Below are 21845 nucleotides of genomic sequence, written 5' to 3' on the forward strand. Positions count from 1 at the left end.
ATAATCATGCACGGGATAAAATGAAAAATATTCCATGCCAATTCAGTAGAGATTCATATATGTCCCACCCCACTCTCCTCTTACCTGCTTCCACAAATTATGTTGATTAAATCCTACACCTAAACCTTATGGTTGCTTTTTCCTTTTACAAACCGGATTCCACAAAAGTTGGGACACTAAACAAATTGTGAATAAAAACTGAATGCAATGATGTGGAGGAGCCAACATTTAATATTTTATTCAGAATAGAACACAAATCACAGATCAAAAGTTTAAACTGAGAGAATGTATCGTTTTAAGGGAAACATATGTTGTTTGAAACTTTCATGGCGTCAACAAATCCCAAAAATGTTGGGACAAGGCCATTTTTTTCCACTGTGTGGCATCCCCCTTCTTCTTACAACACTCAACAGAAGTCTGGGGACAGAGGAGACCAGTTTCCCAAGTTTAGAAATAGGAATGCTCTCCCATTCATGTCTAATACCGGCCTCTAACTGTTTAATTGTCTTGGGCCTTCTTTGTCGCACCTTCCTCCTTATGACGCGCCAAATGTTCTTTATAGGTGAAAGATCTGGACTGCAGGCTGGCCATTTCAGTACCCGGATCCTTCACCTACGTAGCCATGATGTTGTGATTGCTGCAGAATGTGGTCTGGCATTATCTTGTTGAAAAATGCAGGGTCTTCCCTGAAAGAGATGACGTCTAGATGGGAGCATATGTTGTTCTAGAACCTGAACATAGTTCTCTGAATTAATGGTGCCTTTCCAGACATGCAAGCTGCCCATGCCACAAGCACTCATGTAACCCCATACCATCAGAGATGCAGGCTTCGGAACGGAGCGTTGATAACTTGGGTTATCCTTGTCCTCTCTGCTCCGGATGACATGGCATCCCAGTGTTCCATAAAGAACTTCAAATTGTGACTCATCTGACTACAGAACTGTCTTCCATTTTGCCGCAATCCATTTAAAAAAAACCCTGGCCCAGTGCAAACATCTGAGCTTGTGGAGCTTGCTTAGAAATGGCTTCCTCTTTGCAACTGTAGAGTTTCAGTTGGCAACGGTGGATTGTGTTCACTGACAATGCTTTCTGGAAGTATTCCTGAGCCCATTCTGTTATTTCCTTGACAGTGGCATTCCTGTTTGAGGTGCAGTAATGTTTAAGGGCCCAGAGATCACGAGCATCCAGTAGAGTTTTACGGCCTTGACCTTTACGCACAGCAATTGGTCCAGATTCTCTGAATCTTTTGATGATGTTATGCACAGTTGATGATGATAACTTAAAAGTCTTTGCTATTTTACACTGGATTGCTTAGTGTCCCAACTTTTTTGGAATCCGGTTTGTATGATCCGATCAGCAACTAGCTACTCTTAACAGCTATGGTTACTCATTATGTATCAACAATGCAATAAATGCAAACTAAGGCTGTACCTAGCCCCAGTGTCCGCATGGGTTTCCTCCAGGTAGGTGGACTTGTACGCAGTGGATTGGCAACACAAAAGTATCCATAGGTGTGAGTGTGTGTCGCCCTGTGAAGGACTGGCCCCCAGTGATTCTGAGTAGGCTCCCAACCCATCATGATCCTGAACTGGATAAGCGGTTACAGACGATGAATGAATGAATGAATGAATGTAACAGGCTATATGGTGGCATATGGCCTGTAAGGGCTTTAATAGAAAAAGAAAACAAATGTTTTTAATGGCCTGCAATTAATATTTATATATTAATTTCACACACACACACACACACACACACACACACACACACATATATATACAGGTGTATCTCAATAAATTAGAATATCAAAAGTAAATTTATTTCAGTAATTCAGTTCAAAAAGTGAAACTTATTTATAGATTCATTACAAACAGAGTGATCTATTTCAGGTATTTATTTATTTTAATGTTGATTATTATGGCTTACAGCCCAACCCCAAAAGTCATTAACTTAGAAAATTTGAATAATCAACGCAAAACACCTGCAAATATTTCCTAATCATTTAAAATTGTGTCTTAGTCTGGTTCAGTTGACTACACAATCATGGGGAAGACTGCTGACTTGACAGATGTCCAGAAGGCAGTCATTGGCATCCTCCTGCTGTATCCAAGCACTAATTGAAAGTTGAGTGGAAGGAAAAAGTGCAGAAAAAGGTGCACAGCTAACAAGGATAACCACAGCCCTGAAAGGATTTTCAAGAAAAAGCCATTCAAAAATGTGGGGGAGATTCACAAGGAATGGACTGCTGCTGGAGTTACAGTTGCATCCAGGACATGGGCAACAACTGTCGCATTCCTTGTGTGGTAAATATTATTAATATAAGTAATTGTATGGTTTGGTTTTAGTTGACATTAAAGTAACCCTGCAAGGTTTAGGCAACATGAATACATGCAGGACAATAGTCAAAACAGAAAGGTCAGGGGTTCATAGCAATCAATATGATCTGTATATGCAGACAGTTAATCTTGAGCAATCTTGCAAAGCTTAGGCAATATGAGTAAGTGTAAAAAAAGCAGCAACACACGTTAGCGCACTGCTAATCAGATGGATCAGCTAAAGCAAAACAGAATGTTCAATAACACTTACATACCCAGACAGAAAAACAGTTGTACACACATAGCAACCGCCTAGCAATGCTGATGCGCACAAATTGAGGTCCAATCACAAACAGACACCTTGCTTAAGAGTCAGACAGAACATAGTATAAGAAGAGGAGTCAGAAAGCGAGGTCTTCGGAGAACAGGAGGTTAAAGGCTAAATGTATTGAATGTAATGTTCTCCCCGGAATTCCGTATAATAAAAACTGTTTTGATTGTTCACTCAGACTCTGTGTTAACCTCTTCTGTTCCAATTATTTGCATCAACAAATGCGCAGGACAGATTTGTCCACACTTTTGTCAAGCTCTATGTAAACAAATTACTATTTACATTGAAATAGCTAAAAGGTCAAACTTATGTTTAGCTGTTTTATCATGTCCATTTTATGTTCATTTTTATAATGCAATTTTGTTTTATTGAGATTACGAATTATTCTTGTATTATTGTTAATGTTATTGTTTCATTTATGATTTTTTGTGCAACACTGTCTGCTTCGAAAGAACCAGGACGTGCAGAAAAAAAAGCCGTTTTTGGCTGAGCTGCCCCTGCGCCCTCACCGCGCTGCATACATGCGAGTGGCCCATAATTGATTATTAATGTTAGACCAAATTATCATCAGCTACATCTACCAAACTTTTTGTACAAAGACAATTTTCCACGAGAAATAAACAGCCAAGAATAATATAAAATATAAAAAAATATAAAAAAATATTCCACAAAGCACGGCTCCTACTTTAGCCAGATAACCTAAACCTGAAATCAAGCTGAACCAGTAGAGGGGATCAGGATTTTCCTATTGGAAGGCTCACAACATGGGTTTATATTACCGGGCATTCTCTGAAATTGCGCTTAATAACCGCTGAGTGAGTCTTTTGAAATGCAGGATACAGCCCCAAATATGGTCTTCAATTTGGAAAACTTGAAGTGAGTTTTTGTGTTTCTTGATTTTACCTTTTAAACAACATTTGTTCTGTCATGATAATACAACAAATAATTCGTTATGTCAATAATAATAATCTCGTTTATGTGGTGATACTTAAATGCCATTTTGTCAAATCCTTTTCTTGTCATGACAATGAAATAATTCGTTTTCGTTATTTAGTTAAAGTCGTAACTTAAAAAAGTAATAGAAATAAAAATAATGAATATATATATATATATATATATATATATATATATATTCATTATTTTATATATTTATTATACTTATATATATTAATCGATAAAACTAATAATATTTCGTTAAACTGAGAGAAACAATGGTGGAAATATCATGGGCTTTTAGGGCTTCCGTATTTTAGGGTCTCCGTATTTCAAGACCTCACTTTTCCTTGCTGTGATGAGCAAAATTAGCTAGTATTACCTTACATTGTTAAAATTATCGGACTCCCCAAAATATATCATCAGAGTTGGCGTATTTTGAGCTGCCAGACACGTTTAAGAAAAGAAACGGTACATGGTAAGCAACAGAAGCTCGAATTGTTTGATTTTAAGATGCGGCCTAGTTATCAGGTATCAAGTAATATTTTGACAAATATATGTTATTTTAATTTTCTTAATATTTGTTCATTTAAAATGTTTTTTCCTGATAATATTTAATTCAAATTATGCCTGAATAAAAATTTGAAGGGATTAATTTTAAATACAATTTATGTTGCAACAGGTTGTAGCGCATTTTGTATGCTTAATTTTTTAAAATGCTAAAATTAACTAAAATGTTTACATAAAAAGTACTTAAAATGTTATTATCAAATTATAAAAAAATGATCTATTTTGCTTATGAAGTAAATGTTTATATTTTTCTATAAAGTGTGCCTCTATTGCTGGAACCCTATAAATACGAGATAACACTCAGGCCAATTTCCTTTTTCATTCATCGCTATGAGAAAGAAGTGATTACACCAGGGCCGTCAGAGATTAATGTTTAGTGGGCTAAGCTTTAACTAGGGGGCTCTATGAATAATTGCTTCATAGCAGCAAATTTCTCTGACGAGGTACAGATTAAGAAAAGCCACAATGTTACTTACAGTACTCAAATGCCTAGAATATAGACTGGTATAATCAATGTGTAAATGTCAGTCGACAGGTAGAAAAGCAAAACTGAACAACTATTATCTAATTATATACAGGTATCTGTAAAATGTACAGTTATAACATCAGGAAAGAACACAAAAATCTATTCGGTCTGTTCTGCATACTGCGGTGTTTAATGCGTGAACATTTGAATGGGCTTTTTTAGCAGGCTTACGTTCATTTATAATCAGGTTTCCACTGATAGCATAATGCTATTTCAGCTTGTGCATCAGTGGCTTTTCAATATAGTTGAGTAAAGATTGTAACACGTAGTCAGTTATTTATTTTTTCTTTATTTTTGTCTTGAAATGATACTCGCCGTCAGGAAACTCACTACACATTTTTCTTGCATACACCATGTGCGTATTCTGTCAAGAAAGCAATACAGACCGATAGCCAACGGCGTCAAAGGGAAATGCAGCAATCAAAGGGACGTTCTCACGCCTGTTGTTGCACATCCTTGCTGTCGGACTTTGTTTAACTGAGGTGGCATACAGATCAAATTTCCAGAAAATACACACAACTGTGTGTGAAACGTTACAGAGCTGCACAAATCTGGCGAAAAGAAAATGGCTAGTTGAAAAAGTGAATTACCACTTTTATGACAATTAAGAGAGTTTAAATAATTAGTGATGCCAGGAAGACACATGACTGTGGCCAAAAGATTTCCAAGGTTTTGCTTTTTTTCTTCTTTTTTGTTACTATTAATCAGTATTCCCAACCTGAGTTCACTAAACACTTTTCCCTAGCCTTACCTAAAATTACAAAATTTAAATGACTTACTATAAATTAAAAACAGTAATATTTTCTTTCAATGCATAGGTACCAAGGACTACAGGACAGTGGCTGAAAATGAAAACAGATATTTTGAAAGTGATTCTTCTTGTTTTAATGCTTATGGGTATCACTGTCATCTTGGTCCCGAAGTTAAGGGCACAACCTGAGATGCACAGCCCATCTGAAAAAGAACAAACCAGAATCAGAGGAGATGAGAAATCCATAACCCCCATTAAGCATACAAAGCACTTTATGGTGTCTGCTTTCATCGATCATAGATTTAAAAACACAATACGTGTTATCAGCATAATGAAACGAGACAGTCTGCAACCTCTTTATTGCATCTGTTGCACTGACAATATCTGCCAAACTGCTGAAGCTGAAGTCCAGATTAACAGTGATCATTTTGGATTTGCTTTTGGGGCTTCAGACGTACTGTGTAAGGTAGAAGACATTCAAAATGCAGCACATGTAGCTATTTCAACAACAGCAAACATCTCAGACGTTTACAATATGGATTTCCTGCCGATAAAGAACAGAGTGGAACATGAAACATTTCGGTTCAACTTCACTGTCTGTGTCTCCAGCCTTTTTGGGGCCTACAATAATGTTCTGCAGTTTGCCCAAAGCATGGAGATGTACAAGCTTCTAGGTGTGCAACATGTAGTGATCTACAACACCAGCTGTGGTCCTGACCTGGAGAAGCTTTTACAGCACTACAGGAGAGAGGGTATTCTAGAAGTTGTCCCATGGCCTATTGACCAGTTCCTTACCCCTTCAACAGGATGGAACTCAAAACGTCATTCAGGGGAGCTTCAGTACTATGGCCAACTGGTAACACTCAATGAATGCATCTATAGAAATATGTATCAGTCCAGATATGTTCTCCTGAATGACATAGATGAGATCTTTATGCCTAAAAAACATGCTAACCTTTCATTACTGATGGAGACTCTCCAGCCAAAGCACAGAAATGTGGGTGTGTTTATCATCGAGAATCAGATTTTCCCCAAGACAGTGTTTGAGGAAACTGGACATTTCAAAAGGCCTGAATGGAAAAATATTCCTGGTGTTAATATTTTAGAGCACATTTACAAAGAACCTGATAGAACTAGGATCTTGAACCCTGCAAAGATGATTGTCGACCCAAGGAGTGTGGTGCAAACATCAGTGCATCATCCACTTCAAACCCTTGAAGATATCTATAGGGTCCCTGTTAATGTGTGTTATGGTGTCCATGTTAGAGCAGCTCAACAGAGGGGTCTTACAAAAGACCAGCTGCTTGTTGACAAAAGGGTGTGGGACTTTGAGAAAGAATTGGTAACAAATGTTAATCAGGCACTGAAATCCTCAGGATTTTTGAATGTTTCAGACTGCAATTTTTAAATGGTTTTCTCCTTATTCTTTCTGTATGGGACTTTGTAAAATCCCATAAATGTCAATACAAATGTGACATCAATATTTAAAATAAGGCATCTCAATATGAAAAAAAAAAAATAAAATATTTGTGATAATATCAAATTTGATCTGATTCAAATGTGAGAAGAAATAATATTTTATCTGGTTATTCACTTTAGTGCTGTTTAAAAATAATTAAATTTATTTTGTGAAGGGTTTTTTTTTTATTTTTTTTGTCGACTATCACTGCAATAATATTTAAACCAATTTTGTGACTATGGTCATTTTTCTGCCTCCAGATATTTCCTTCTATTTATGTCTTCTATTTTTCTTAAAGACAGATGTATTGTTAGTGGTGGAGGATCATTTCTTGGAATTCACAGTGGACAGCACGATGCTAACATTTCGTCAGACACCGGATTCCAAATAAGTTGGGACACTAAACAAATTGTGAATAAAAACTGAATGCAATGATGTGGAGGTGCCAACATCTAATATTTTATTCAGAATAGAACACAAATCACAGATCAAAAGTTTAAACTGAGAGAATGTACCATTTTAAGGGAAAAATATGTTGTTTGAAAATTTCATGGCGTCAACAAATCCCCAAAAAGTTGGGACAAGGCCATTTTTTACCACTGTGTGGCATCCCCCCTTCTTCTTACAACACTCAGACGTCTGAGGACAGAGGAGACCAGTTTCTCAAGTTTAGAAATAGGAACGCTCTCCCATTCATTTCTAATACAGGCCTCTAACTGTTCAATCGTCTTGGGCCTTCTTTGTCGCACCTTCCTCTTTATGATGCGCCAGACGTTCTCTATAGGTGAAAGATCTGGACTGCAGGCTGGCCATTTCAGTACCCGGATCTTCTCCTACGTAGCCATGATGATGTGATTGCTGCAGAATGTGGTCAGACATTATCTTGTTGAAAAATGCAAAGAGATGACGGCTAGATGGCAGCATATGTTGTTCTAGAACCTGAACATAGTTCTCTGCATTAATGGTGTCTTTCCAGACATGCAAGCTGCCCATGCCACAAGCACTCATGCAACCCCATACCATCAGTGATGCAGGCTTCGGAATGGAGCGTTCATAACATCTTGGGTTATCCTTGTCCTCTCTGGTCCAGATGACATGGGGTCCCAGTGTTCCATAAAGAACTTCAAATCGTGACTCATCTGACCACAGAACAGTCTTCCATTTTGCCACAATCAATTTTAAAAGACCCCTGGCCCAGTGCAAACGTCTGAGCTTGTGGAGCTTGCTTAGAAATGGCTTCCTCTTTGCATTGTAGAGTTTCAGCTGGCAATGACGGATAGCACGGTGGATTGTGTTCACTGACAATGCTTTCTGGAAGTATTCCTGAGCCCATTCTGTTATTTCCTTGACAGTGGCATTCCTGTTTGAGGTGCAGTGAGGTTTAAGGGCCCGGACATCACAAGCATCCAGTAGAATTGAACCGCCTTGACCCTTACGCACAGCAATTGTTCCAGATTCTCTGAATCTTTTGATGATGTTATGCACAGTTGATGATGATAACTTTAAAGTCTTTGCTATTTTACGCTGGGTAACACCATTCTGGTATTGCTGCACTATCTTTCTGCGCAACAATAGTGGAATTGGTGATCCTCTTACCATCTCTGAGAAGCTCTGAGAAGCTCTTTTTATACCCAATCATGTTGTCAATTGACCTAATTAGTGTTAATTGGTCTTTCAGCTGTTCGTTATATGCTCAATTTCCTTTTTCCAGCCACTTATTGCTACTTGTCCCAAATTTTTTGGGATTTGCTGACACTGTGAAATTTTGAATCAACATATTTTTCCTTTAAAATATTACACTTACTCAGATTAAACTTTTGATCTGTCATCTATGTTCTATTACGAATAAAATATTGACATTTGCCATCTCCACATCATTGCATTCAGTTTTTATTCACAATTAGTTTAGTGTCCCAACTTTTTTGGAATCCGGTTAGTACTTCTTACTCATATGCGATTGCAATAGTTGATGTTTTCTTTATATGCCCTCAGAACCAATATGTCCCTTTCTAGAATCACCTGCTGGATTAGTAGATTATATTGATATGGCGACTTTAAATAATGCAAAAGCTAAAAACGCAAACAAAGCAGCAATACATTAGTGTTTATATAAAACCATTTTAATACCAGCAAAAACAAGTATAAATAAGAACAAAGGATGATTGAAGACGACAGGTGTCAATAATAATACAAAATCTTTAAAAATTTTATTTATTTAAATAATTTTTTAGCGTTATTCACTGAACTTCATGAATCATGGCTATTGAGACAGCAGTGAATCCTAAATGTAACTGGACTGGCGCCCCCTCCAGGATGTATTCCCACCTTGCGCCCAATGATTCCAGGAAGGCTCTGGACCCACCGTGACCCTGAACTGGATAAGCGGTTACAGATAATGAATGAATGAAACAGCTTACAGTAAAAAACCATGAAGTATTTGTCTAAGCATATTAAATGTTAACAGACTTTAGGGTAGGACTCTTACTCTTAAACTTAATCTTAGCTCCCTGGAATGTTATGCTATATTGGGTCATATTTTTTTTTAAAAAAAGGCACTCCAAAGTAATCCTTGCGTGTTTTGTGTGGAATTATGTGTAGTCGTATTCCTGTGTGTATGGTTATAATTTATTGTCTGTGGGGACATATTTTCCATAGAATTAACTTTTTTTTCTATGGTGGAATTTTGATTCAAAGGTGCATAAATCAATGGCAAAAAACACACGTTGCAGGTGAATTGGCGACTCGAAAGTGTCCGTAGGTATGTGTGTGTGAGTGAATGTGTGTGTGTCTGTGTTGCCCTGTGAAGGACTGGCGTCCCCTCCAGGGTGTATTCCCGCCTTGCGCCCAATGATTCCAGGTAGGCTCTGGACCCCCCGCGACCCTAAATTGGATAAGCGGTTACAGATAATGGATGGATGGATGGATGGATAAATCAATGGATATGATAAATAAGAACACAGTGTGTTTGTGTGCACGCGCGCGCTGGCTGATGCCACTTCCAGGAAAACTAGGTCACGAGAAAGCCATCAGAAAATATAACTATTATAAGGATGCCAAATTGATTATGAACACAATGAATATTTCAAATATGGATTTACAGATGATGAAATCTAAACTTTGCTTGCTGGAGTGCATGGGATTATTTTATTTATGCCATGCAAATGGCTATTTTATTTATTTTGCCTTCAATGTCAGCGTTATTTCCTGTTAAATGTTCGTTGTTCATGTGTGATTTGAATTCATTATTTTTCTTGTAGGTTTTGGTGACATCATATTTAGATATTAAATAGATTAAAAGATTAAACAAATCTCAACACTTACGTATTCGTTTAAAACCCCACAAGTAATAAAGGCAAGTCCAGAGAAATTCCTCCATACTTTGTTTGGTATTAATATATGTTTGTACTCTCTCTCTCATATTCTCAGACATTAGCTTGAGGCTTGTGTCGTGGCGCAGCCCGTTGCACATGGCCCTGATTGACCACATTGCATCTTAGTTTCTCGTTATTGTGAATTAGTATCTAACTATGTCATAATTATGATTTACTCTCACATTATGATGACCTAGTATCTCATAACTGACTTCCGTCTGACCGCACAAATAGTCCTGTGTACAACAAATACTACATATAGTAGTCCTGTGTACGCAATCTAATTGTTCTAATCTCCTCAAACTGATTTTATATTAATAATATATTTCATATTTTATAAGTTGTTTATATAAAAATGAATAGGAAAATAAACTAATAGAAATTTACCAACAACGTTGGGGCATGTGTTTTCAGCGGCGCTATAATGTTGTGTTATGGTTGATTTTGCACCAAACAACATCGGAGATTGCACAAACACTCATTATCTGTCTGTCTGTTGCTGCGGGTCAGATGAGAAGTATTTAGCCGCGGTTTGGCCTGGCGCTCAGCACTGCATGAGTGCTACCCGGTTGGGCAAGGCGGGAGCTTGTGCGCGCCGCGGATCAGATCGAGGCACAATTCTCACAAGAACTCAAGTAAATGTCAGCCAGATCAGATACCAGAGCACTTTTTTGGGAAACTAATGAGAGAAATTCATACTGATTATAATAACTCCAAATAGAGATGGGAATTCCGGCTCTTTTTAGAGAGCCGCTACTTTAGACTCGACACAATAGAAAGAGCCGGTTCTTTCGGTTCCCAATTGGCTCCTCAAAGGTTTTGTTGCTTAATGTATTACAAAATAATGTGTAAAATGAATTAGTAATGTAAAAACATACATTTTATCTTCAGTATATACTCTTGAGCTACCTTGTTGAAATGTGCTACTTTGCAGCTCTGCGCATGCTCATCTTATAATTTCTTAAATAAGGGGATTTATACTACACTGTGCGTATGAACAACGAATCCCCTGAGAACAGTAACTTCTGTTCTCCCAGGACCTCTGGATTGTAAACATTTGTGGTGGTGTTTTGTGGACGTATGGGAACGCACCATGTAAATATAATTTGTTTATTATGATAATGTTCCCTGATATTTTCATGAGTGGCTGGTATGATAAGGTTGTTTTTTTACTAATGTAATGAATTTGTTGGGAATGTTATAAACCGAGTCAGTTGTGTTGAGGCGGGAGAAGGCGCGAGGCTGAATTATTGTTTGTTTTGCACCGAGAGACTAGTGCGACCTCGTGTGGCAAAACCTCGGATAGTGCACTTTTCAAAGGTTTAAAGAGGAGCGCATCCCACTTGCAGACCCTAAAGTAGTGTTTACAGAGCATAGTATAGCAAAAAGAGGCTGTTGGTGTCAAGCAGAAGGGAATTCCTCTACAACAGCCAGCTAATTAAGCCACAGTAGTGTTGTTTATTTAGCAAAAAAACCCCACAACTTCTACACTAGTAGAAATTAAGTACATTTTTTATTTATCTGTTGTTGTTTTTTTTATTTATTTGTTAGGATTAGCCTTTTTTTTGTGTGTTTTTTTTTTTCCTTTTAATAACCAAAACATATTTCATGACCACCAACATACATACTATGGGTCAGAGAACTTAACATGGTACAACTTAATTTCCAGTGCTTTAGGATGTTTAAAATTGAGAGCTGGATTATTAAGAACAACCATACATGATCTAAATTTTGGTTCAGTAGTGAGACATCTCACTCTGCCAGAATACTTTCTATTGCTATCTGATATTTCTCTATAATATCTTCCTCTCTAAGTGCTTCTTTTTAATTCACAGAAAACCAAGATCATGGTAACATTTGTCATAAAACAAATATCCGAATTTTGGCACTTGTCCTCATGAAAACATAAATAAGACAATGCTTGGTACATTTAATTTTTGACACCTTTCACATAGAGCAAATGTTATTTACAATGTTTAGTAAGATATATCATTTTAGTCCCCCCCACCCCCTCCCCCCAAAGTGATGTGACCAAACAGGCCAAGGAGCTGTGTTCATAATTAAGTTAGCTTTATCCACTCAAGGCTGACTGCAAAACTGGCATCAGGACATTCCTTGACTGTAGCCAAGAAGAGGTTTCTATGTAAATGGCAGATGCCACTTCAAGGAAAACTAGGTCACGAGAAAGCCATCAGAAGATATAACTATTATAAATGTTTATATTTAAGGATTTTTAATCACAAAGTCGGAATAGATTGCCTGCCAAATGGATTATGAACACAATGAATATTTCAAATATGGATTTACAGATGATAAGATAGATAAAAACTTTGCTTGCTGGAGTGCATGGGATTGTTTTAAGCATGCAAATGAGACATTGTGGCTATTTTATTTATTTTGCCTTCAATGTCAATGTTATTTCCTGTCAAATGTTCATGTGTGATTTGAATTCTTTATTTTCTTAGTGTATTTAGGTTTTGGTGACATCATATTTAGATATTAAATAGATTAAAAGATTAAACCAATCTCAGCACTTACTTGTTTAAAGCCCCACAAGTAGTACAGGCAAGTCCATGCAAATTCCTCCATACTTTGTTTGGTATTAATACATGTTTGTACTCAGACCACGACTGAGTTTGAGCCAGAAGCACCCCATAAGTGCCAGACTCTGCCCAGATCTGACTCAATACCGGTTGTAATAGTTTATTTCTATTTCTACACAAGACTGATATCTGAATTTGGGGTTTTCATTAGTTGTCAGTTATTATCATCAAATTAAAAGAAATAAACACTTGAAATATCAATTTGTGTGTAATGAATGAGTATAATATACAAGTTTCACTTTTTGAATGCAATTACTGAAGTAAACCAACTTTTCCATGATATTCTAATTTTATGACCAGCACCTTAGTTAAGTGTTATGATAATTAAGTAATTGTAAGGCCGTCTAAGCAGCCTAGCTCTGCTGGCCATTGAGAGCACACTAGTCAAGTCCCTGGAAAAGACGCCTTGTTGGTACGACAGGGTCACAGATCATTTTCTTGAAAAGGGTAGAATAAACCTACACATTTTATGATGTAGGCCGAAATTGAGCTTCCCCTCCTTGAAAGACCAGCATCCGCCACTGATTCCCGCTGAATTAAAACATTAAACATAATGTTCATATTATGCTGTCTTAACTAGACTTAGTTAAGTGTTATGATAATTAAGTAATTGATGCTAATATTACACTGAAAATCACATAGAAATGCTAAGTGGGATTTAGCATTATTTTTTTGGTCCTAATCATCTGCCCAGACCTCATAAAAAAACTAGCTTTTCATTCACGAATGTACACCATAAATTCGGAGAAATTACATGGTAAAATATCGGAAATTACACTTATACTCCCAAGTATTTAAGTACCAGAAAGAACCCGATATTTACCAATCCATATATAGAATTCGTAAGTTATGTAAAGGTACACTAAAAGTATGAGGTAAATTTCCCTTAAAACGCCAGAATGTACACCATAAAAAAGCGAAGAGATTAAGTACACGTTAAAACGCGGCCTGGTAAGTGTCTTAGATGTACTGACGCATATAATGAAGTTATGGGAATGTACTCTGTAAGTACCTGGTAAATATACTTTAAATCGCGGGAAAATACACCATAAAACGCGTGACCTGGGTAAGTACACGTTAAGACGCAGGTTGTATTCTGGATTGGCCTCTCAGGTGACTACCCACTGCTCAGCAGAACAAGTGTTTTCCCAGCTAGCAAAATTGTACCGAATCACGCACGCCGGAACAAAAACACTCGGCCCGATGCTGGCACGCGGAGTCGGCATTGTCTCATTCTGTAGCATTCTGTAGAGTGGGCCGATAATTTTGACCCCCCCCCCCCAAACAAACACACACATACCACCCTCCCTTCCCTCAGAAGGTTAATGGTGAAATTACTGCTTTATTAAATATCTTACACTCTCAGAAAAAAAGCTACATTATTGGTCACTAAAGGTACAAGTGTTTAAAAGTCCAGTTTTGTTCCTTAAATGTACATTGCATTCTCTTCTCAGGAGGGACACATACATGTTTGTAGTATTTCATTATAGAAATGTCATCTAACAAAAAAAGATAAAAGTCTTGGAGATGAAACAGGGTGTAAGAAATCACATTTTAAAATCTACAATTATAATATAATCATGTTCCCTAATTAAATGTATAAATATGTAGAATTGAGGGTACCACCACAATGACAACATATCTGACAATGTAATATTAGTAAGTGTGCTTTTCATACAACCTTTAAACAATGGAAACATACAGCGTTTGCAATGTATACAAATAGTACATAAAATAAATAAATAGAAAATACATTTGTAACTGGCATTGAAATATGAAATTGGCAGTGTCATGATTTCCCAAATCCAATTAACATTCAAATACTGTTTTTCAAAAAAACAATTGGTTTTACACCTTAAGAACGGCCATTTAAATTCAGACTTTTCTTTAAAAATATACTATGCTAAGGCCATATAACAAATCGCTTAAAATTCACCAGTAGGTTTGGAAAAGTAAAAAAAAAAAAAAGGCAGATGGGTACTTTAAAACAGTTTGAGTTTCCTCAAATGTGTGGAATTACACATTTGACACTTATTCATGGCACACATCAGTTCGATCAACAGTTTGCAAGCCTCTGCTGTGTTGTCACACTTTGTCAATACCTCACTGCCCTCAACAATGTTCAAGTTCAAGAAGTTTATTGTAATTTCAGCAGTATACAGTGTTTACAGTACACAGTGAAACGAAATAGTGTTCCTCCAGGACCAAGGTGCTACATAAAGCAATACACAACACAATGATGGAAATATCAGCCGTATCCTCATCTCTGGCAACCTGGACAACAGGGATCTTCAGGACGTGCAGTGTAGTGAAAGAACACTCAAGTGTAGTCACCTCAGTTGTACTCCTTGTTGAATTCCAGCTCTGTAATTAAACATATAGAGATTATGTACATGTTCTGTTCTCTTCAATATATTTTCTTTAAAAATATTTAATGAAAAACTATAAACTGCTTATGCATGCAGCTGCTCGCGCCGCGGTCACAGAAAAGAGCGCGAATCTTCGTCGTCTTCTGTGTTTTTACAGCGGTTCGCTTCTGCCACCTTCCGTTTTCTCATTTCGTTCATTTTAAAGCTGTCATCTTTAAAAACTTAAATAACAATTTCCTCCCTTCAGCACGGCACGGTCTCCTTATTAACCCTATTTATCATAATCATTTCTGTTGTTCGTGTCCCAGTCATTACATCAATATTCTAAAATATTACAATACAGAGCTTACCCATAACTGTATGGCATTTAACAAGTTAAAATAATTATTCTATTTATTTAACATTTATTACCTCGTTTTCCAGACAGTTATCAATATTTTCTTTTATTTTTAGATGTGGGCCACATACGATTAATACGCAGTATTTAGTAAAATGCTCTGATCATTGTAGTGTACTAACTGCAATGGCAATTGCCTCGCCAGCCGACAGTGCCAACGTGCAGCCGCAATTGGACCAGATGCAGCGTGCCGCATTCACGCCGAGCCTCAGCCAGCCGACAGAGCCGAGCCTGAGCCAGAATCGGGCCAGATCTACCTTGCTAGGTATTATTACTGGGTTATTAGGGTTATTACTACTGCCTTTCACAACAAAATATTTGTGCGAATTTGGATTCTCCGTTTTAAGATGAATACAAAGCTGAGAAACCGACTGAAAGCTAGTGCTGATATGCGTGTTGCTCTCCTTGTCAACCAAAGTGGGACCAGATCATACATAGCAAACAGGCCCATCCTTCTCATTAAGTAAGTTAATTCTATATAGATATAGATATAGGTGTGTGTGTGTGTGTGTGTGCGCGCATTTTATAAAGTTTACCATAAAGTTTTTATGGTTTACTAGGACTTTTCACCTGACTATAATACCGACATTATGGGGACATTTGCGTTTATGAGGACAGGGCTGGTGTCCTCATAATTCCAGCACTGTGGGTGCTCTTATCTACATCAGAAAAACTCCTGCTCAAATTTTGGCGCCATGTCCTTTTACACCATAAAAACCAGAATCACGCTTAACACAGTGTTAACTCCAAATTCGGAATAGCGCCCCTGTAGCCTGGTGTGGGAACAGCTCCAGTGTGACCGTAGCGTTAAGATTTGCGACTGCTGATTGGCTGGGCTTTGGATAGACAACTGGAGCTGTGATTGGCTAGGAGCCCTGTCAATCGTGATTGCATCGGCGTGTCAGTGGGCGGAGTTTCAGCGTGCTGAGGAGGCAGCACTTTGCATGGAGATTTTAGCAGACTGGAATAACAGGTAAGAAATGGACTATAAAAATAATATAAGTATTTGTATATTTTGCACACATTTACTAATGCCTTCGGGAGTGTGCATGAATGAAAAGCTAGTTTTTTTATGAGGTCTGGGCAGACGATTAGGACCAAAAAAATAATGCTAAATCCCACTTAGTATTTCTATGTGATTTTCAGTGTAATATTAGCATCAAGGTAACTTGTTTTACAATTACTTAATTATCATAACACTTAACTAAGTCTAGTTAAGACACCATAATATGAACATTATGTTTAATGTTTTTATTCAGTGGGAATCAGTGGCGGATGCTGGTCTTTCAAGGAGGGGAAGCTCAATTTCGGCCTACATCATAAAATGTGTCGGTTTATTTATATAAATTCTACCCTTTTCAAGAAAATGATTTGTGATCCTGTCGTACCCACAAGGTGTCTTTTCCAGGGACTTGACTAGTGTCCTCTCAAAGGCCAGCAGAGCTAGGCTACTTAAACGGCCTTGGCCCATGTGAAGTGTGTCCACCTGTGAGTGCTTTGTGACGGTGGAGGTCAGAACTGGTCAGAAACTGCGATAGAAGTCAGAAAGACTGATAGAAGTCAGTCTGCAAACACAAGCAGCTACAAAAAAAACACCAGAAATAGAAGCTCGATTTGTCGCTAGTCATTTTTAACTAAAAAAATCTCGCTAAGAGGTTTCGGAAAGGCTCCGTTTCAACTCAGAACAGAATGAAAATGTAATGCTCCCACGGATCTTTACTCCAAAGGATCGCTGATTCGCTCATTTCGCTGTCAATCAAAAAGGGATTCGGCCTCAGACAGATCATCCAATCATCATGCAGAAGCTGAGCATCTGGGCCAGCCGAGGCCAGCCCACTGCCCCATAGACCCCCAGAGACGCTGAGCGTCCGATGGGCGGGACAATCCCAGCATTTATCCAATGACTCATCTCATTTCGCCGCCCTTCGCTGCTTCGCTATTGAACTCTGTGGACGCTCAGCGTCCTCACTGTTTAAAGCACTGTGAGGCTACGGGAATGATTGAGAGCAAAGCCGCGTCTTTACCAGTGATAAGAAGCTGATTCTGAACAAAAGTTGAGCGTGTTGTAGTGCATATTTATTCAATGACATGTACACACAACAGTATATATTTGATCACTTATTATTTTGATATTTTAGGGGAAGCTGAGCTTCCCTTGCAGTCTTAGAGCAATCGCCTGCGGGAATGCTTCACTCTCATTCCAGGGATTCCAGTTCTAATAACTATATCCCAGTATCTCAGCGGACTAGATAATGTAGTTCACCACAGTGAATAAATTAATAAATAAATAAGCTTATTACGCACGGTGGCGCAGCAGGTAGTGTCGCAGTCACACAGCTCCAGGGACCTGGAGGTTGTGGGTTAGATTCCCGCTCCGGGTGACTGTCTGTGAGGAGTTGGTGTGGTGTCCGCGTGGGTTTCCTCCGGGTGCTCCGGTTTCCTCCCACAGTCCAAAAACACACTTCGGTAGGTTGATTGGCGACTCCAAAGTGTCTGTAGGTGTGAGTGAATGTGTGTGTGTCTGTGTTGCCTGTGAAGGACTGGCGCCCCCTCCAGGATGTATTCCTACCTTGCGCCCAATGATTCCAGGTAGTCTCTGGACCCACCGCGACTCTGAATTGGATAAGCGGTTACAGATAATGAATGAATTAATGAATGTCCAAAGGGGCGGAGTTTCAATAGTGGTTTCCCCACTCATCTTTATAACACCGTGTTGACAGAAGGTATGGTGTGGCAAATGTTAGGTCTGAAAATGTTATATGTTCTAATTGTCGACATAAATCACTTTCATCCACTTATTTCCCACATCTAGGTATATATTGAGTATGTTTTGTGCAAATAAATCGTTTAGTTACAATACTAACAAGCTATTCAGTCTTCCCCAGCAACACATGTAATATTCTCCCAACTCTGTTTTATTTCAGTCAATTTCAAATTATATTCTTAATAATATGAATAATATCAAACATAGAAATACTAACAAATAGATATGAATACTTCATATTTCATATCAGTATATATTTTACACTGCATTGTACAGGTGAAACTTTCAATTTTATTTATTTTTAATGGATACATATTAATTTACCCTCAAAGACATTTTTTAAAGGATAAAAAATTAATTAATGCAACAATACTCATTGTATGGCATACACAAAACAATGAACAATATGCTTAAGTACATACAAAAAAATGTAAACAAAGATATCTCATGCTGCAATTACACACTGCTGGTTTTCTGAGTTAAACTTAGAACACATATAAATTACACGAACACACTGAAAAATCTATATTTTGCAACTTCAAAAACCAAATGGATTTCCAGTGTTAACTTCAGTAATATAAACAACTGTATTAATAAATGAATATAACATAAGTGAATAAGCAGTTGTAGACAATGAATGAATGAACAATTTACAGTATTTCGTTCCATATTAAAGTGACAACCCAAAATATATACATTTACATGAATATATTACCATTTACATATCTGAGATGTTTACACAGTCCAAGGCATAAAAGGAGCACAACTGTATAAAAATGCTCATATTAATTTATCAGAAAACCTGAAGATTCCAGTGCCCGATCAACATTTGCCACCAATTCTTTTTCAAAGTTCCACACCCTTATGTCAACATGCATCTGGTCTTTTGTAAGACCCTCCTGTAAAGGATTTCTAACATGAACAACATAACATACATCAACAGGGACCCTATACACATCTTTCAGTGTTTGAAGTGGGCTATGCACTGACGTTTGCACCACACTCCTTGGGTCGACAATCATCTTTGCAGGGTTGAAGATCTCAGTTGTATCAGGTTCTTTGTAAATGTGCTCCAAAATATTAACACCAGGAATATTTTTCCATTCAGGCCTTTTGAAATATCCAGTTTCTTCAAACTGTGTATTGGGGAAAACATGATTCTCAACGATGAACACGCCCACATTTTCGTGTTTGGATTGGAGACTCTGCATCAGTAATGAAAGGTTTGCTTGTTTTTTAGGCATAATGATCTCATCAGTATCATGCAGGAGAACATATCTGGACTGATACATATTTCTGTAGATGCATTCATTGAGTGTTACCAGTTGGCCATAGTACTGAAGCTCCCCTGAGTGTATTTTTGAGTCCCATCCTGTTGAAGGGGTAAGGAACTGGTCAATAGGCCATGGGACAACTTCTAGAATACCCTCTCTCCTGTAGTGCTGTAAAAGCTTCTCCAGGTCAGGACCACAGCTGGTGTTGTATATCACTACATGTTGCACACCTAGAAGCTTGTACATCTCCATGCTTTGGGCAAACTGCAGAACATTATTGTAGGCCCCAAAAAGGCTGGAGACACAGAGAGTGAAGTTGAACCGAAATGTTTCATGTTCCACTCTGTTCTTTATCGGCAGGAAATCCATATTGTGAACATCTGAGATGTTAGCTGTTGTTGAAATAGCTACATGTGTTGCATTTTGAATGTCTTCTCCCTTACACAGTACGTCTGAAGCCCCAAAAGCAAATCCAAAATGATCACTGTGAATCTGAACTTCAGCTTCAGCAGTTTGGCAGACATCATCAGTGCAACAGATGCAATAAAGAGGTTGCAGACTGTCTCTATTAATTATGCTGATAACTCGTATGACCTTATTGAATCTGTGATCGATGAAAGCAGACACCATACAATGATTTGTGTGCTGAATGGGAGTTATGGATCTCTGGAATTCTGTGATTCTGTTTTCATCATTTTGAGTGGTCCCTTGCATTTCGGGTTGTGTGCTTAACTTTTGAAAGAGGATTAAAGTGAGAATGATAAGAATCAAAATGAGGAAAAAATGTTTTAGAATTTTGCTGTTCATCTTTAGCCAGAATCTTGCAGTCCTTGATACCTATCAACAGAAACAAAATTATTTAGTTTTGCTATTGTTTTGATTTATATATAACAGTATGTTTTTTTTTTATTAACAGTAGGGAAGATTGGGAATATTTGTGTCTAGTGAACTCAAATGGATTCTTTTGATTTACATTATCCTACACAAATATTTCTACCTCTAGTAAACATGAACACATCCAGCTTTAAAAATATTCTTTATTGCTTATCTGAATAAGAAATATATCTGTGACCCTTAGATTATTTGGCCACTTGTATCATCCTCCTCTCAATGTGTGGGTTCATTATAGACACTCGTCTTCTTTCTGGCAGATTCATAACATCTCCATTTCTTTTAAATTTCTTATGAATCACCTTGATAAAAAAAAATGCCTTTTCAGCTGTTTAGCCTAGGCCTGGACAATAACTCAATATCAATATATAGTGCAATATAAAAAGTTCCAATAACAACAATGATTTTTAAACATATTTTCAATATTTCAATATACATTAGTTATATCTTTCACAGACTGACTTTCATTACAGGGTGCTACCGTCAGTTTAATATTTTTTAAATTAACTTTGTAATGAAGAGTTTTGTGTTTGACAGTGATGTTTCTTGGCAGTTTTTCTGTGGCTTTTATATTGTTCATATCATTATCAGAATTATACTGTATCTACTGAAATTTAGAAACATATTGTGATATTGTGTAAATTTTGACCATATCATCCAACATTAGTTTAGCAATATCCTGATTTTTGCTGTAGCTCATTGCTGTATTCTTTTGTCTGACACATCGGCATGGATGACACAGTTAAACAGAAAATCAGAGAATGGGGAAATAATGTGCAAATGGTGCAATTATTTGTTATTTTCAGTGGTGAATGACAAATAAAGAACTGGCCTGTGAGTCCCCTCATCTATATAAGTCAATAAAACAAGCTGTTGGGATATTTTAAGGTCCTTCCTAATCTCTCTGGATAATTTAAATACAAAATATGAACAAGATTATACCTCTCATTAGAATTTTTAAGGGCACCAGAACATTTGGTACGTTTTTGAGAAAATGTTATTTCATCTTTGAATTCATTGAACATATAAATTGATGGGGATTTTTTTTACTGCTTTACAGAATGTGTCAAAAAAAATCCCAGCAGTTCTAAATTTATGTGATTACCATCAGGGACGTAATTAAACCCAATTTATTGGGGCATTTTCAGAGTAAAATGTTGCTTGTTTTTCCCCACTAAAGTCATGGGAGTAAAAGTAAATCTTATCCTGAAAAGGTAACGAGAGCTCATAGCTACATGTTGTGGTTATAGTCAATTAACTATATATTATTAATGCTAATTCTTTCATTTTTATA

The 21845-nt window shown here is 37.3% G+C and overlaps 2 protein-coding genes across 3 annotated transcripts; one reads left to right on the forward strand and one right to left on the reverse strand.

The window, feature by feature from the left end:
• The first annotated feature begins 3380 nt into the window (after positions 1 to 3380).
• LOC136666574 (beta-1,4-galactosyltransferase galt-1-like) lies at positions 3381 to 6913 on the forward strand. 2 transcript variants are annotated; one of them, XM_066644845.1, is made up of 2 exons: positions 3381 to 3519; positions 5491 to 6913. In XM_066644845.1, exon 2 carries the CDS (start codon positions 5521 to 5523, stop codon positions 6829 to 6831), a length of 1311 nt encoding a protein of 436 aa, XP_066500942.1. In that variant the 5' UTR covers positions 3381 to 3519; positions 5491 to 5520; the 3' UTR covers positions 6832 to 6913. The 2 variants fall into 2 exon arrangements, with proteins under 2 accessions (XP_066500942.1, XP_066500941.1); XM_066644844.1 differs by lacking the exon at positions 3381 to 3519 and adding an exon at positions 3875 to 4054.
• A 12258-nt stretch (positions 6914 to 19171) lies between these two features.
• On the reverse strand, positions 19172 to 20374 carry LOC136665596 (beta-1,4-galactosyltransferase galt-1-like). The gene has a single exon (XM_066643246.1). The coding sequence runs from the start codon at positions 20372 to 20374 to the stop codon at positions 19172 to 19174; it is 1203 nt and encodes a 400-aa protein (XP_066499343.1).
• Positions 20375 to 21845: the final 1471 nt, after the last annotated feature.

This window comes from Hoplias malabaricus, chromosome 14 (genome assembly GCF_029633855.1).
Source record: "Hoplias malabaricus isolate fHopMal1 chromosome 14, fHopMal1.hap1, whole genome shotgun sequence".
NCBI classification, from domain to species: domain Eukaryota; kingdom Metazoa; phylum Chordata; class Actinopteri; order Characiformes; family Erythrinidae; genus Hoplias; species Hoplias malabaricus.

Coding starts and splice junctions, on each gene's coding strand:
- LOC136665596 (XM_066643246.1), bottom strand. CDS start 20,374: ATGCAAGGGACCACTCAAAATGATGAAAACAGAATCACAGAATTCCAG.